This window comes from Schistocerca gregaria, chromosome 2, assembly GCF_023897955.1.
Source record: "Schistocerca gregaria isolate iqSchGreg1 chromosome 2, iqSchGreg1.2, whole genome shotgun sequence".
Lineage (NCBI taxonomy): Eukaryota > Metazoa > Arthropoda > Insecta > Orthoptera > Acrididae > Schistocerca > Schistocerca gregaria.
This window is the reverse complement of record NC_064921.1, coordinates 1,015,244,741-1,015,263,576: the sequence shown is the minus strand read 5'-3', so window position 1 is coordinate 1,015,263,576 and position 18,836 is coordinate 1,015,244,741. Positions and strand designations below refer to the sequence as shown.

General features: G+C 43.6%; 1 protein-coding gene across 1 annotated transcript in view; it reads right to left on the bottom strand.

Annotated features, from left to right (window-relative positions):
* Positions 1 to 1,674: 1,674 nt before the first annotated feature.
* Positions 1,675 to 18,836, bottom strand: part of LOC126335509 (reversion-inducing cysteine-rich protein with Kazal motifs-like) — a 328,118-nt gene continuing 310,956 nt past the window's right edge. Inside the window, exon 16 of the mRNA XM_049998864.1 lies at positions 1,675 to 5,164. Coding sequence (XP_049854821.1) covers positions 4,736 to 5,164 — 429 coding nt within the window. The 3' untranslated portion in view covers positions 1,675 to 4,735. The remainder of the gene's footprint in view (positions 5,165 to 18,836) is intronic.

Here is an 18,836-nt window from a genome sequence, read left to right as displayed (position 1 = left end):
GATAAATGTTTACAATTACAGGAAAACTGCATGATTCATTCAAGAGAAAGAGCTTCGCAAATTGAGCGTTGGTCCGCCTCTGGCACGTATCCAAGCCATTACTCGGCTTGCCATTGGATGACAGAGTTGTTGCATGTCCTGATGGACACCGTGCTAAATGCTGTCCAATTGGCGGATCAAATCGTTAAAATCAGGAAATGCTTGGAGGCCCTGCTTATAATGCACCAAACGTTCTCAGTTGTGGAGAGACCCGGCTACCTTGCTCGCAAAGAAAGAAGAAAACCAGTGGAAACTCTCGCTATGTGCGGGCAGGCGTTATCTTGCTGAAATGTGAGCCCAGGGTGGCTTGCCATGAAGGCAAAAAATGGATAATAGAATATAGTCAAAGTACCGCTGTGCTATGAGAGTTCCGTGGGTGACAACGAAAGGGGTCCTGCTATGACAACAAACGGCACCCACAAATCACCGATCCTGGCTGTCAGGCCGTATGGAGGGTGGTACTCAGTTTGTATCCACCGCTTTTGGGGCGCCTCCAAACACGTTTTCGCTGGCCATCAGGGCTAAATTTGAAGCAGGACTCATTACTTAAAATAATTATCCTCCAGTCAATGAGATTCCAGGCCGAAGACGTGTCTGGAGAAACTCCGGACAGAAGTGCTTACTAAAGGAGCTTGTACCCTAAATTAAAATGGTAACAGTGAAAGTTTTCTGCATCACATGGCTAACGAACACGCTGTTGTGTTTGTGAATCTAATTTACGTTCAGGAAAGCAAAGATGTACCCTATTCCTGCCTCTGATAAACACTTCGCATAAATTTTGGAAACTTTCGTTCAGTTTCACATGAATAATACTATGCGTTGATGGTTTTGGTACACTTATGCCATCCCCGGGGATAATGGGGCGCTGACAGGAAGGGCATTCGTCCAGTCCTTAAATTAACCGTTCCAAATCAGTTCATATAACACGATATCTGCAGTGATGCGGGGAAAACACACAAGAAAAATAAGTAAAAGGACACTAATTTTATATATTTGTTCGAAATTTCAAGGAATTACTCGGATATAAAACCGAAGAACTTTGTTGTTCCACAACTTTTGGTATTCATCATCTTTGTACATGAATAACGAGGCGTATCAAAAATGGTAAGTCAAATGTTTGGCATCGAGGCTTAATTGCGGTCCTTCCTGACGTGTGCATTTATTTCTAACAAAGTAGTGGTTGTCGCCCTTTCCAGTATGAGAGTATGCGTGTTAATTAACGTAGAAGGACTTCAACTGGTGGTAAGATAATATCTCACGGGAGGGAGACTTTGAGTCAGTCGTAAGGACAAGGAAAAGAAGGAAGTCTACGGTGTATCGTATTAGATCTATAACTGTAAAAGACTTTTTGGTAGACCTATAACTTTGATACATCAGTTATGAACAATTAACATGAGGTAATTTTGCGGTATATTCGCTGGAAGTTAGCAAATTTATTGTTCACGAACCAGTTATTTGACTGATTATAGAATAAGGAAGAAAGAACACCCTCTCAGTGATGCAGTACATGTTTTCATCATAAATCGGTGGGTAGCAATTAAAAGCTCACAATTAAATACGATACAGTACATAATATTTTGGATAAAAATACGTTACAGGAAAATATGTATAAAAATCGTCTGTACAAAATGCATATATTTATCAAAAATTGTATTTTTAGCAAAACGTAAAGATCTCAAAGCATAAAATGTTCCTGTACAAAAATATTAACATCGCTAACAAGTTTATACTTTAGAAATTAATATTCATAACATACTGCACAATCTTTGAGTGAAGGGAGACTAGAAAATGGAAACTTACAGAAAATACAAAATCATCAGTATGTGTATGTATAAACAAATATTGACACCAACAGAAAATACAACATAACATCTTTGGCACACAAAATCACAATGCTATCATTGGTAACAACTACCAACGGAAGGTTCTTCACTATTACTGTGATGTGCTCTTTGTTTGCAGGAAGGGAGGTTATTTGAAATCTTTAGACATTACTTCAATGGCAGAAGTTCAAAACCGCTGTCTTAAACATTTTCTGAGATCATCTGCTTAATGATGCAGAAAAGTGGCCTCCAGTGACCATTACGTTAAATGAGAAAAGTATTTTTACTCCTCTCTACTGGTAAAAGTATTAAATAACTTCCTCTAAAACTAAATTGTCCTTGGCAGTGATTTCTCATAGTTCCGCACTTGAAATCCCAATAAAATTGTAGGCCCGCAGTTGTGATAGCTCTGACCGGAAAGAGAATGCACATAAATAACGTAAAACCAGTCTTGGAATGACATATTATGATGGAAATTGAACAGTTTTATTTCCGTAGTTCTAGCTTTATAATGCTCTCGTCTGTAGCTGTGTTGGCTCACTTAGTCGCCTGACAGTTCGAGAACGACTAGAGCTGCAACTAAGGACGGTTGTTTGGTCAGTGTTTAGCATACCTGATTGCTGTTGAAGGAATTCGTTCATAGCAGCACAGCAAATGTCTCACACGGGGAATTTTTCTCTAAGTTAAAAGGCTATAAGTTTCGTATATCACTATTCGGTATCTTAGCCTAGGTGCAAGGGCTTGGAAGCATGGTTGTAATGGTCTGCAATTCCTGGTGGGTGTTTTGTTTCTAGTAGATGACAAACAAGTGAGTCACAAGTTTGCCTATCATAATATGACATCTTAACTGAAGTTGCAATTATTTGCACTGTTTCCTACAAAGAGAGTGAGTCGGCGATTCCTTTGGTTGTTGTGTGAGGATGTGTAATCCCTGGAACAGGGAAGCTAGAGGGGAAAGGAGAGGGCAGTAAAAAAGTGCTGTACAGCACATTCTGAGTTAAAAACTGTTGAAACATTTTTGACTTCGTAAGAAACACTGTCTCGAATTTGACACATTTTTCAGACACATAATCTAGCCATACTCGTTTTGGAAACCTTGTGAAAGATTTTTGTGTATGAGTCTACCCTTCCTTTGACACCACACGCAGCCATAAAAGTGCACCTACCTTAATGTATTTACCATAAGTGAACGCTTCCTACACAAGATCAAGTGTTGAGATGGCACAAGTCGTTTACAGCTGTCCGAGGCTGGAATACAAATATGGTAAGATCTTCCTCGTCGCAAATGAATGCCGTTACAGATCGAGTGGCGTGTCTGGTGAGGTAAGGCCATCCATTGACGTGGACGCTGACCAGCGAGATAAATTTGAAGTTGTTTAGCGTTCACGAAACTTATACACGGAATTTGACTGCGTGTAAAATTGCGCAGAAATCGGGCCAAATAACGACTTGGGAAAATGATAAGGGGAAGAATATTCAATGACCACCTGCAAAGGAGTCAGAGCTGTTATTCGACTACATCAAAAGTGACGTATCATGTATTCTGGAATACGATGCCGCGCGGGATTGGCCGAGCGGTCTGAGGGCGCTGCACTCATGGACTTTGCGGTTGGTCCCAGCGGAGGTTCGAGTCCTCCCTCGGGCATGGGTGTGTGTGTTTGTCCTTAGCATAATTTAGGTTAAGTAGTGTGTAAGCTTAGGGACTGATGACCTTAGCTATTAAGTCGCATAACATTTCACACACATTTGACATTTTTTGGAATACGATGCTAAGATAATATAACAAAAAAACGGAACTAGAGCCTTCTAAATTCTCCCCACACCGAGAAACCGAGATGGATCAAAAGCAAAATCAAATCGACGCTCATTTCCAAGTCGGCGCTTCGACTACAGCAGATTCACCAAGATATTTTACCAGTAAAATTTCTTGACAGAATCAGGAAGAGGGTGGTGCGTGTGCGAGGGCGTACTCAATGAGAGACAGTCACCTCACATTCGACAAGGAAAAGATTCTGGCAAACCGAGATCGCATCCTGCTCCACCAAAATGGCAGATGCATGTAGTAGGGCAAGGTTCGCGCCAAGAGACGCTGCATTGTTGCCAAATTCATTCAAGATGGCGGTGATGACGTCATGCAAGATGGTGGCACGTAGACTTGGCAACATCGTATGACGTCATCCAAGATGGCGGATTTTTGCGGGAAAATAGGCCAATTGTGCTACGTCCACTAACCTAACCTCAAGAAAAAATGGCGAGAACCTCGCCCTACTACTGATGCATACATTCAGTATCGGCCGAATAAACCCACAACATGTGACGTAAATGGACTATTAGTAAGTGTAAGCAAGGGTCACTTGTCTAAAAACCTCATTGCTATTTCGACATTTATTGCAGAACTTGTATGAGTTTCCCCTTCTCTCCCTTAAAACCTGAGTATACTCTTCACCGCACTTGTGACCGGGCATTGCATGTACTTGATGCTACCCCACAGCAAATAATGCTGGCGCATTGTCCTCTCCAGCAATGAATTTTTGCTGCCTCTAAGTCCCTGTGATTCTTTTTTGTTGCCAGAGCTCGAAAACAAGTCGACTGTGAATAGAAGTAGTATCTTGCATGTTATCCAGCGGCGTAACGAAACTGCTGAATGGTATTCCATCAGAAGCCGGCCAGGACTGTGAAGAAGCCCAGAAATTATGTCTATAACACACCTTTTCGTAAGGAGTGACGAGGGAAGACACAGCTAAACTTTGTACGCACCACAGTAAACGTTACGGTGCTTCAAAGAGTACAAATACAAATTTCACACTTCCGGTTCCCGGGCAAAATGCAGAGCTCTCCCACGTTACAACGCAAACGATACTTCGGTGGTTCAGTTAATCCACTGACGCCTGATGTGTATGTAGCCTGGTGCAGCCTCTACAGAGGCAGAGCGTGACGGTGAGGGCGAGGAGCCAGGCGCCGGTCCCGGCAGGCTTCGGCGAGGAGGACGCCTCCGGCGCGGCAGTCACGTCCTCCGCGGCGAGCAGCAGACTGAGTGGCAGCTGCGCGGCGAGCCTGGGGCTGCGCGCGCGCACCTGCGCAGACAGCTTGCGCGCCTCGGCGGCGCACGCCTCCAGCTGCAGGCTGGACGGCGCGCGGCCCGGCGTGCGCGCGCTCACCACCACCACCAGCTGCGGGCCCACGCCGGCGTAGCCCTGCACCACGCACTCCGACACCGCCACCAGCCGCTCCAGGGCCGCCACCACCGCCCGCACCGTCAACGCCTGCGAGTCGCCGCGCACCGCCTGCACCGATAGCTCCACCTGGCCACAAGTGGAGGACGCCTGTTTGTTTCTGTAGTCCTGTTACAATATCTCCCCTTCCCACACTCGTTGTATCAGTCCTTTACTGCACACAGAAAGCATTCTCATAATTAGAGCACGGATTTTATACTATATTGAACTGTATATGAAATACACTACTGGTCATTAAAATTGCTACACCATGAAGATGACATGCCACAGACGCGAAATTTAACCGACAGGGAGAAGATTCTGTGATATACAAATTACTAGCTTTTCAGAGCACTCATACAAGGTTGGCGCCGGTGGCGACACCTACAACGTGCTGACATGAGGAAATTTCCCAACCGATTTCTCATACACAAACAGCAGTTCACTGGCGTTGCCTGGTGAATCGTTGTTGTGAAGCCTCGTGTAAGGCGGAGAAATGCGTTTCCGACTTTGATATAGGTCGGATTGTAGCCTATCGCGATTGCTGCTCGCGTTGGTCGAGATCCAATGACTGTTAGAAGAATATGGAATCGGTGGGTTCAGAAGGGTAATACGGAACGCCGTGCTGGATCCTAACGGCCTCGTATCACTAGCAGTCGAAATGACAGGCATCTTATCCGCATGGCTGTAACGGATCGTGCAGCCACGTCTTGATCCATGAGGTAACAGATGGGGACGATTGCAAGACAACAACCATCTGCACGTACAGTTGGACGACGTTTGCAACAGCATGGACTATCAGCTCGGAGACCATGGCTGCGGTTACCCTTGAGGCTGCATGACAGACAGGTGCCCCTGCGATGGCGCACTCAAAGACAAACCTGGGTGCACAAATGGCAAAACGCAATTTTTTTTCGGATGAATCCAGCTTCTGTTTACAGCATCATGATGGTCGCATCCGCGTTTGGCGACATCGCGGTGAACGCACATTGGAAGGGTGTATTCGTCGGCGCCGTACTGGCGTGTCACCCGGTGTGATGGTATGGGGTGCCATTGGTTACACGTCTCGTTCACCTCTTGTTCACACTGACGGCACTTTAAACAGTGGACGTTACGTTTCACATGTGTTACGACCCGTTGCTCTACCCTTCATTCGATCCCTGCGAAACCCTACGTTTCAGCAGCATAACGCACGACTGCATGTTGCAGGCCCTGTACGAGCCTTTCTGGATGAAGAAAATGAGCGACTGCTGCCCTGGCCAGCACATTCTCCAGATCTCTTACCAACTGAAAACGTCTGGTCAATGGTGGCTAAGTAACTGGCTCATTAGAATACGCCAGACACTACTCTTGATGAACTGTGGTATCGTGTTGAAGCTACATGGGCAGCTGTACCTGTAAACGCCATGCAAGCTCTGTTTGACTCAATGCCCAAGCGTACCGAAGCCGTTATTACGGCTAGAGGTAGTTGTTCTGGGTACTGATTTCTCCGGATCTATGCACCCAAAGTGCGTGAAAATGTAATCACATGTCAGTTCTAGCATAATATATTTGTCGAATGAATACCCGTTATCATCCGCACTTCTTCTTGGTGCAGGAGCTTTAATGGCCAGTGGTGTATGTACAGGAATATGCAAAAAATATTGGTGAATTATGTAAATGTATATGTAATGAAGCAATTACATGTAAAATCTAAAATTTTATTTATTTTTTGCTAGAAGATATAAGCTCACCGTTAGGCTAGTCGATCAATCAATGTTAACCTTTTCGCAGGTAAGACCATACCCGTATGCTCTGCAGGTATAGCGCCCAGGCACATAAGGGCATATACACTGAAGCGCCGAAGAAACTGGTACAGGTATGAGTGTTCAAATACATAATATGTTAACAGTCACAATACGTTGCTGCGGTCGGCAACGCCTACACAAGAGAACAAGTATCTGGCGCAGTTGTTATACCGGATACTGTACTACAATGCCAGGTTATCAAGACTGAAGTAATTTTGAACGTGGTGTTATAGTCGGCGCATGAGCGATGGGATACACCATTTCCGAGGTACCGATGTAGTGGAGATTTTCCCATACGCCGGCCGAAGTGGCCGTGCGGTTCTAGGCCCTGCAGTCTGGAACCGCGAGACCGCTACGGTCGCAGGTTCGAATCCTGTCTCGGGAATGAATGTGTTTGATGTCCTTAGGTTTAACTAGTTCTATGTTCTAGGGGACTAATGATCTCAGAAGTTGAGTCCCTTAGTGCTCAGAGCCATTTGAACCATTTTTCCCCATACACTATTACACGAGTGTCCTGTGAATATCAGGAATCTGGTAAAACATCAAATTTCCGACATCGCTGCGGCCGGATGAAGATCCTGCAAGAACGGGACCAACGACGGCTGAAGAGCATCGTTCAACGTGACGCAAGTGCAACCCTTCCGCAAATTACTGCTGATTTCAATGCTTGGCCATCAACAAGTGCCAACCGGTGAAACATTCAACGAAAAATCATCGATATGGGCTTTCAGAGCCGAAGGCTCACTCATCTACCCCCGATGACTGCACGACACAAAGCTTTACGCTTCACCTGAGCCCATCAACACCGACATTGTACTGTTAATGACTGGAAAATGTTTCCTGGCCGGACGTGACTCATTTTAAACTGTATCGATCTGATGGACGTGTACAGCTATGGAGACAATCTCATGAATCCATGGACCCTGCATATCAGCAGGGGACTGTTCAAGTTGGTGGGGGCTCTATAATGGTGTGGGGCGTGTGCTGTTGGAGTGATATGGGACCCCTGATAGATCTAGATACGACTCTGACAGGTGGCACGTACTTAAGCATGCTGTGTGATCACCTGCATCCGTTCATGTCCATTGTGTATTCCGACGGACTTGGGCATTTCCAGAAGGACAATGTGACACCCCATATGTCCAGAGTTGCTACAGAGTGGCTCCAGCAATACTCTTCTGAGTCTAAACATTTCCTCTGGCCAACAAACTCCCCAGATATGAATATTTTTGAGCATATCTGGGATGCCTTGGAACGTACTGTTCAGGATTCATGGCGTCAGTTCCCTCAAGCACTACTCCAGCCATTAGTCGAGTCCATGTCACTTCGTGTTGCGCCACTTCTGCGTGCGCGCTGTTGCCCTCACGGTTTTAGGCAGGTGTACCAGTTTCTTCGGCTCTTTATTGTATATACCTTAAAAGTATGTCGCCGATGTTCATGAAATATTAATAGTTTACAGGTACATATATAGTTAGTGGAAATCTCAAGTAAAAAAATTTTCTAATCACAAATGTAAAAGTTCTCATTAGTTTTATAAATTAATTTCTGCCCATGGTAAACTTGGAACAGAGAGGATGGAGCAGGTCTGATGTTCTCTTTCGTGGTTATCAGAAGCTGCAGCCACTGTGACGGCACAGTGTAATAAGGCTTTTATAAAGGGGTTATTGAAGATAGGTCCTGTGCGTGCTGGAACGTACGATCAGCCGACACAGGCCTTAAGCTGCAGTGGACGTAGAGCTGTCAGCCACCCGCCGGCAACACGCACAATGCGTACCTCCCTTTAGCCGGCCGGGCAGGCAGGACGCTCGGTCCTAGCAGCTGCGGTTGGGTGAATTCTTAATCACTTTACCTCCGCTACAGAGGAATGAGGCAGATATGTCTCATGTCTCCTGTTCAAGTATTTAAGTGACAGTGGAACTGGATGCCCGGTTAATATACTATTCTGTTGCCACGCACAGTCTTCTGTCTGACAGTATCTATACGTACAAGGTAAACATTAATAAAACTATCAAATTTCACGAACGGATTCTTGATAGAAAATGGAGAAAAAAAGTCCTATGAACATCTGTCCGGGAGTGCATCGTTGCCACGGTGGAATGACTCCTCCTCTCACTCCGCTTCGTGTGTTTCTTGTGTGTTGCAGGCTGTGTAAGCAGCAGAGTGATCCGACATTCACGTCGGCAGCAGCTCGAGATGGTGTCTGCATACGGCCAAGCAGATGCAAACAATATAGGAGCACCACGGCTGTACCAAATCAAGTACCCTCAGGGACACCAAAGACATCACGCAATATTTCAAGCCTTTTTCTGGGCGACTGTGTGATCATTTGTCCTTTCAGACAGACCAACCTGGAGGGAGGCGGCGAACTATGGGTACACCAGATTTGGAGGGCCGGGTTCCACAGGATACTGAGACGGGCTCTACTAGAAGATCAGGGCGTGAGGATCGCGCCAACAAGGTGCAATCCAATGTACCATTATATGTATTCCGCAATACAATAGCTTCTCTGTCACCTGATGGAGAATATTTTGAACATCTTTTGTGACATGAATGCAGTGGAGCTCTGTACTGTTTGCAGGGACGATCTGTTGTCGTTGCGTGCACATCGTCCATTTCATGTTCACAGGACCTTTCTTCTCCAGTTCGAGTCAGGAATCTGTCCCTGCAATTTGTTGGTTTCATTAATGTACACCGTGTATATATAAGGCAATGTTCTGAATGATACACTCATCATCTCCCAGCCAAACCACCAGGGGTACAAATTTGGAGAGGATGTTGATCTTATCCTGTAGACGTCGTTTAAGAAGGGATTCCGCACCCAAAGGTATGAAATAGGGAATGAATTTTTTTCCGAATATGTCGCTATTAAGGCAAGTTTGAAGCTAAACCTACGAAAATTGGTATTCGGTTTCTGGGTCAGAACTAATGAAAACGGAGTTTCAGCTTTTTTGGAAATTTAGCCCCTATACGGGTGAAATAGTGGGTGCAATTTTACAAAAACATTATTAAAGAACCACTAAATCATTTTAAAGATACAGCTATTAAAATTGGTATTTGACTTCTGGAGTACAGGTAAGAGAATTTGTATTCCTGTGTTTTTGGAAATTCAGTCCTTAAGGAGTGAAATAGATGATCAAATGTTTTATAAAATCGCTCACTGTGGAAGCATTTTTAAAGCTACATGTTAGAAATCTGTTGTTAGACTTCTCGGTTAGAAATTAAAAAAATACGTGTTTCACTGTGTTTTGAAATTCAACTCCAAAGGTAGTGAAATAGGTCATGAAAATTTTTAAGAAAATAATTGGTTACATTCAAAAATTTTTCAAGGTAAATCTGTGAAATTGGTAATTCACTTATTGGTTAGATATAAACAGATATGTGTTAGGGGATGAAAATTTCCATCGAAATATAGCCTCAAGAACGAAAAAGGGCTGATTAATAAAAACCTTGGAGTCAAGTTACAATAACAGTTTTTCGGTCAGAAGTACATTCGGAAAAAGATATACTTCTATGGTCTCAATTAGTGCGAAAAGATTAGAAGATGTTGTGATTTGTAAACAACGTAAAAGTTACATTAAAGTAAAAAAAATGTGAAGATCATTTAATTTACGCGAGGGAAGCAGGTGGCGCTTAACTAGTGTTTTTATAAGTGTCAAAAGGTCGCTCAACTTCACAAGTCAACGGTGCACATTTATTGTGCTAGAAATAATATTCTTAGAGGCCTGTACAATTTCACCATAAGATAAGTGAGACAAAATAACATGATTTGAGTATCCAATTTAGTTATTCGGCACAGATTGCAGTTTTCTGGGAACCACACAACCCTATTCACCTGATACATCTCTGACCTTACAAACTACATCTTCTGATATTCCCAAAGCCTCCTGGAGAAGCATAAGTGAAGCTTCCAGTTTCTTGATACAGTCAGGAAGCGAAATAAAGTAACTCTAGATGTATGAAACTGAACTGGGCAAGTTGGAACTGTTGAATGCTGAGTGAGCCGTATACGTAACATGCAATAAGTTTGTATAAAATATGTAAGCGATTTCTATACCTTTTGAAAATGAACTGAGCTCCATCTGTATATATGAGTAAAACTTTCTCTGTAGTCCTTTAGTCCATCATTAATGAACTGTTGAACCATTTGTTACCGCCAAGGATTTTCAATAAATTAAGTATGTTGTAGATGGAGTCTCAGAGTCCAACTTGCCCATAATTACATTAGCGATGAATCGTTCTACAGAATTCGTCGTCTCATCAGCAGAATCCTAAGTATGTGATTTGCCAATGTCAGCCCTGAGTTTTTCTAATATATCAATATAACAGGAATCCACGTAACTCTTCTTCAGAACAGACTTGTCGGTAATATTGGGGTTGTCGTATTTCTGTATTAAATGTTTAAATTTGGGTACCTGAAATTTGTTCCAGGATATGTTCCCTGAGTCAACGCAAAAGACACTATATGATGGTGGCTGTCGATACAGATGTGTAAATAGAACCTGTTTCAATGAAGAAATTCCTAATACGTAAGTTGATTCGGAAATGTCGCTCTGTTGGAGATTTCATCGTACATCGTATACGTTTATCACAGGTGTGGTAGATGACCATTTTACAATCAGTGTTTAAAGCACATTCAATGGAAATTCATGTTTTCAGCTTTAACAACAACTAAGACGCAAGCGCTGCCATGATTTACTTAAACTAAACTGACTACGAAGCGTTTGAGAACAAGTGAGGGAAGCGTTTAAAACTTGTCATTGTTGTCTGCATCGAACTCGCACAATTTAGCTTTGAGTGTAACTCGATCGACAACAATATGAGAAAAACAATAATAAAATTTAATTTTTTGCAGTTCTTGCTGTTTAACGAAACTGTATGGGATTTACGGAACTGTACAGTAATTCCGCAATAATATTAACACATGTAAAATTATCCACTGTAGTGTGAATTGTCTTGCAAATCAAATATGTAACTTAAAATTTTGAAATAAGAGTCCTTTCAGTGTAATTCGTCATATTTTAGTTTTTCTCATTACTACATATAAAGGAACAGAATACGTAATTACATAAGATCTGGACTCTGCTGATAATAAATCGATATTTAGTTGTGTGGCTGGAGTCTGTCTAAAGAGCTATCAAGAGTATTTCCTCCGCTGTTCTGATACATAAGCGCACCGGAGAAGCAACGTAGTCGTTTCTGAGAGGACTTTTCGATAGCACTGCGTAACTCCTATGAGGAGTGCTACTGTCGAAAGCAGTAAGACGAAGTAAATCGTACCGCTTACGCAGCATCAGTTATCTGGAACCTTAGGAGATGAGTGTGCTTTTATCGGGCAGGGGCATTGTCTTGTGTTACATTCAACAATGCTCAAGCGCTAGCAGTCACCCGCCAATTATGGCTTATGAAAGTATTATGTCGGTTGGTACGGTGAATAGTGATTCGTTTTGTGTCCTCGGAGTCTTTCGCGACTGCATACATGAATAAAACGTTATCGGTTTTTCAGCCGCGTCAATTCGAATGAAATGCTCGAGCTGTCGATGGCCATCTCCACCATCGTCGTCAGAAGTTCACTGACTGCCGGGGCTGCACTGCACTGCAAATCTCTGGTCACATCTACCAGGAGTGAGACAGGCTAAGCAGCGAAGCTGCTGTTCCTTTGTGGATCTCAAGAACTATTGTTTCCCTCACTGTTAGGATTGGCCTATGTGAGCGGCCGCATAGGGGCACCGGAATAAACTACTCCCGCAGCAGATCAGGCCAACGCGTGGTCGGCCTGCGGGACTGCCGGGGCACTGCACTGCACGGCACTGCAGTTCTCTGGATACATCTACCAGGAGGGAGACAGGCTAAGCAGCGAAGCTGCTGTTCCTGTGTGGACCTCTAGAACTATAGTGGGGCCTCACGCTTAGGATTGGCCTATGGGAGCGGCCGCGTGGGGGCGGACGCTGCGTCAAAAGCGTCATAGAGGCTGCGGGAGAAACTACTCCCGCAGCAGAGGACTGCCGGGGCTGTTAAGGTCTCTCACTTATATAGGCATGATGACATCATCAGCAGCCAATCAGATCGATCCAATGTGGCGCGCGCGCGTAAGTCGTGCTCATGGCAGCACAGGTGACGTCAGGGGGCGCCAGGGGAAGGCGCCACGTTTGAAACTGCCGCTCCCGCGTCGCGCATCTGTCTCTGCTTTCTTTCGATGTCCAACGCCCGTCCCCATGCCCTGCTGAGTGTGTATCCGTGGTCTCCGTTGAAATTGTTGTTTTTTAAGCGAATCTCGGCCTCTTCCTTTATAACGGAGTCCCAATATGTAGAAGCATGAGCCGACACTTTTGTATTTTCGAACTGTATCTTATGTCCGTTTTCTAGGCAATGCTCCGCTATGGCCGACTTGTCAAGCTCCCTTTGTTTTATATGGCACTTGTGCTCAGTACAACGCTCCGCAACCGTGCGAATTGTCTGTCCAATGTACATGCTGCCACATTCACAAGGTACACCATACACACCGGACACTCGAAGAGCAATGCCGTCCTTAACAGGGCGCAACATATCTCGTATCTTGGGGGCGGGCTGTAACACTGGTCTTAGCCCATGTTTCTGCAGCAGACGTCCTAACTTGCTGCTAGTTGCTCCACAGTATGGCAGCAATACAGTCCGTTTGGCCTCTTCTTCTGATTCTCCAGCTGTCTTTCGTGGGCGGCTCTTGAAAGCGTTTGCGATGTCTGTTTTGCTGTATCCATTTTCCTCGAAAACACATTTTAAGTTCTGCAATTCAAACTGTAGGTGGTCGTTGTCAGAGATAATCTTGGCTCTATGAACCAACGTGTTCAGGGCAGCTTTCTTGTGTACAGGATGGTGGAAACTATTGGCGTTCAAATACCGATCAGTGTGTGTTGGTTTCCGGTACACTGAGTGACCAAGCTGGCCTCCTACCTTCCACTCAACCAAAACATCCAAGAATGGTAGCTTGCCATGCTTCTCCACCTCGACAGTAAATTTAATGTTGGGATGGACACTATTCATTAGATCGACGAACTGCTGTAGTGTATCTTCACCATGAGGCCAATCAAGAAGGTGTCATCAACGTGTCGTAAAAAGCAAGATGACCGTAATGTCGCAGTTTGTAGAGCCTGCTCCTCAAAGTGCTCCATGAAGAAATTTGCGAGTGCTGGAGACAGTGGCGATCCCATGGCTGTGCCGTCAGTCATCTCATTTGCATGATGATGTCATCATGCCTATATAAGCGACAGACCGTAACAGCCCCGGCAGTCAGTGAACTCCTGACGACGATGGCGGAGATGGCCATCGACAGCTCGAGCATTTTATTCGAATTGACACGTCTGGAAAACCGAGAAAGTTTTATTCAGTGATTCGTTTTTTTCGTGTAAGGTGTACGTAATTAGATATGAAATCAATGTACGAAACAGTATCGTCATTCTCTCCGTAGCTTCCAGCGGTGGATAATATTATTGTACGAACAGTTGTGAAAGTTATCCCATACAACGGTATCGCGAAATACTAATTCGGAGAACCAATACAGCAGTAGCAAAAGCGTGTAAGTGGAATACATGTAACTATTAATATGAGCGCGGTCGGGTCTACGTATCGTTAGGATGTGTGTTACGCAGAAACACCAGCATACGAATAAAAAGATCTGTGCTGTTATCCTTTCAAATAAACTTCACTTTAAAATTTCTAAGAACGTCATCATCATCATTATCATCATCATCATCATCATCTTCTTCTTCTTTACAAGTATTGGTCTCTTGACCCTTACAATCGCTTCGGGAACTGCTCCTGCCATCTTTTCATTTGTTGAGCTAGCGAACACCGTTGAGGTGGTGATATTGTAATTATGGTAATATTTTGGATTTCACGCTGAAAAATAAAGCCTCAATAGAGTCTGTGTTATAGCGGGCAACATCTATGCCAAAGATGTTGCGCCGCGAAAGACTGTTAGTAGAACCTTTGCTAATGATGGAGTGAAATCTTTGAGGGACGAGGAAGGAGGGAGAGAGGGAGAGAGAGAGAGAGAGAGAGAGAGAGAGAGAGAGAGAGAGAGAGAGAAGGAGGAGTGGAGTTGTACCTTGTGATGGAGTAAGACCTTTTTATGTTATGCTGTGTTCCAGAAATAATTTTCTTCCTTTATGGATAGAGATTTTCTAAATTCAGTCAGAGGACTTCAAAAGGTAGTATAGTAGCGCATTTGCCGAGACAACAAAATGGAAGTAATTTATTTGGTCAGGGATCTAGAACTGTAGATTTCTTTATATTAATGTAAAAATGTGTGATTCACTGATTTTTCTTCAAAGATGGATGTCATATCTGTTTGTAAGAAAGTAAAGAGGATTCGTTCAGGTTTTTCCATTATTAAGGTGAATTTTTAATATTACAAGTGTTAAAATATTTTGTCTTAATGATTTTGATTTTTGTTAATACAGTTACTTCATTGTTCATTTATTTCAGCAATCGACTCTTTATTTCAAGGTTCACATATACAATTTTGCTTTCCGGAGTTTCTCAGTAACATAAATTTAAATGACAATCATCACTGCAGCAATGAGATTTGTTAGCAAAGAAATTTTGTCGATGCCCCTATAGTTTAAAGCATGCATTGCACATCGCTTCGCTAGTATTTTGAATTTTTATTTTTAACTATCATAGCATAAGCAGCCACAGTAGTTTGGAGATAGCAGCAGCAGCACAGCATTTATTCACTGTGTAAACAGATGGGCCATTTATAATTTACATGTGATGCAATTAGCATTTGCCGGCTGCGGTGGGCGTGCGGTTCTAGGCGCTGCAGTCCGGAGCCGCGTTGCTGCTACGGTCGCAGGTTCGAATCCTGCCTCTGGCATGAGTGTGTGATGTCCTTAGGTTAGTTAGGTTTAAGTAGTTCTACGTTCTAGGGGACTAATGACCACAGCAGTTGAGTCCCATAGTGCTCAGAGCCATTTGAACCAATTAGCATTTCAACAGTGACATACTTTTCCGACAGGGAATTTTTGTCGGTATTTATATTTCACGTTTTTCCCTCAGTCGTACTGTTTATATCATTGATAACAGGACAGTTTTCTTATATTTAACAGAACAGACTGGTTTCTCGCCATAAGCGTTGCAGTACTCAGTGTAATGTTGCATTTGTGATTAACTTTTCCATTGCTGATCGCTTTTCAAGAACTGCGATATTACTTACAAAACTAAATACGAGCTTAACTGTTTGTCTAATAAACAGTTCAACTTCACGTCACCAGGCACAAAATACAAAAAAAGAACTTTAAATTACGATACAACAAAAACTAATCAGCCACTTTCACCTGGCAACTGCTCTGTACACTATGAACTCAGCGCTGTTTTCTGACATTTTCTCGGTAGACAGATTACGTGCTCTGCTTTTCTCCAATACTGCAGCTTCTTTTTTTTTATTGCTATTCCCGCTGCGCTTTTCATATACTAACAGACTTTGGCCGCGGAATGCTGGTTGAAGCCAGACACATGGGACATTACGTTTCGGAAATAGTTAGGGAATTCAGTATTCCGATATTCACAGTGTCAAGAGTGTGGCGAGAGTACCACATTTCGGCCATTACCTCTCACTACGGACAACGCACTGGCTGACGGCCTTCACTTAATGACCGAGAGCAGTGGCGTTTGCGTACAGTTGTCAGCTTTAACAGACAAACAACATTGCTCGAATTTTTTTAAATGACGTAATACTCGCCATTGTATATAGAAATTATTAATTTCACGGTTGCAGTTTCGGCCTTTGGGCAATTTTCAAGTGGTACTGCAAAAGATTGTGCTTCAGCACATTTTAGGTTCTAAAATCCCCCGACACGTAAACATCATCGTCAAAAATAGGCCTTCTAACTGTGGAAATACAGTAAACTAAGGCCGTTGGAGCGAAAGTTTGCACTCTTGTTTACTTGCAAACTGTTTGTCAGAACTTTGATTTGTAGCGATTTACGTGAATTATGTTAACATTGGTAACATATCACGTAATTCCCAGCATTTCACAGTGTACAGATCTTCACACTCGTCTGATGTTACTGTATATCTACGGTGAGAAGATCTAGTTTTGTCAACAGCAAATATGATGTTCTCCAAAATTTCTACTTGACTATGAGGTCCTGTCATGAAGAGTTTATCAGTTGCTTGAAATAACGTCAAAGATGTGGGATGTAGGTCGACGTATCCGTTAGGACAGTGCGGCGATATTTGGCTTTCATGGGCTACGGCAGCAGACAACCAACACGATTGCCTTTGCTAACAGCACGACATCATCTGCAGCGCATCTCTTGGGATCGTGACCATATCGGTTAGACCTTATACGACTGGAAAACCGTGCCTTGGTCAGATGTATCCCGATTTCAGTTGCTAAGAGCTGATGGTACGGTTCGGGTGTGGCCCAGACACCATGAAGGTGTGGGCCCCAGTTGTCATTAAGGCACTTTGAAAACTGGTGATGGCTACATAGTGATGTGGGCTGTGCTTACATGGAGCGGAGAGGGTCCTCTGGTCCTACTGAACCGATCTTTGACTAGAAATGGTTATATTCGGCTACTTTGAGACCATTTGCACCCAACAACGATGGAATTTTTGTGGGTAACAATACGCCATGTAACGGGGCAACAAGTGTTGGTGAGTGGTATTAAGAGTATTCTGGACAATGCCGTCAAATCATTTGGCAGCCATGATCGTCCGACATGAATCCAGCCAACAGTTATGGGACATAATCGAGAGGTCATTTCATGCACAAAATCCAGCACTCGGTACACTTTCGCAATTATGGACGGCTATAGAGGAAGCGTGGCTCAATATTTCTGCAGGAGACTTCGAACGACTTGTTGAGTCCATGCGACGTCGAATCTCTGTGCAATGGGAGACAAAAGGAGGTCCGACTTGATATTAAGAGCTATCCCACGTGTTTTGTCACTTAGTTGTAAGCCGTATTACATTGCTGCTCGTGGGACTCCACTCCATGTAGGCACACTGGACAATCTCGTTTGATAGAGGAACAAATCAGGCAATTTTTTTTTTCAATGTGAGATAACAGGTACTTCTAAAAACGAAATCTACGTGCTGCCATTCTGTGTCTCCTGTATGGTGAACCATCTTACTGCACTGATTTCGTAGAACCAGAAATTCAGACCACTTGAAGGTCACGTCAGCAGTGGGGAGTCCCAGCGCTGCACGGTACTAGTTACACGTCATCTACAACGCTCTCACGCGACCAATATGCTCTTTTAAAGGGGTGGCTAATATGTTGCCTGGCGAACTTGTTTGCAACCGAAACAAATACAGAAGTGCCACTCTGTCGATGCTAGAGTGTTTGTCATTCTTCGTGTTTCACTGTCAATGATAATACACATAATTAAACGAAACATGGCACTATACTGGTTTGTAACCAATCTATTGAATGAGCAGACACTGTGCATCCTCCAAAAGTATTTTGTTTGTAGCAAGAAAGAAACTTAAATTTTCAGACAGTGCTGGGCGTCGCATTAAAAGCGTGATAAGCAATATTTTATGGGGCTGTACTTCGTGATTTTATTGCTTCTTTCGTAACCGATTTTAAACTGAAGTTGGTTAGTGAAAACATATAAATTCTAAAGTTCGCCTTGTATCCTGAGTAACCCTCATTTTGTGTTCAAGAAAAATTAAAAATATATTGTTGTTGTTGTGGTCTTCAGTCCTGAGACTGGTTCGATGCAGCTCTACATTCTACCCTATCCTGTGCAAGCTTCTTCACCTCCCAGTACCTACTGCAAACTAATCCTTCTGAATCTGCGTAGTGTAGTCATCTCTTGGTCTCCCTCAACGATTTTTACCCTCCACTCTGCCCTCCAACACTAAATTGGTGATCCCTTGATGCCTCAGAACATGTCATACCAACCGATCCCTTCTTCTGGTCAAGTTGTGCCACAAACATCTCTTCTCGCCAATCCTATTCAATACTTCCCCATTAGTTATGTGATCTA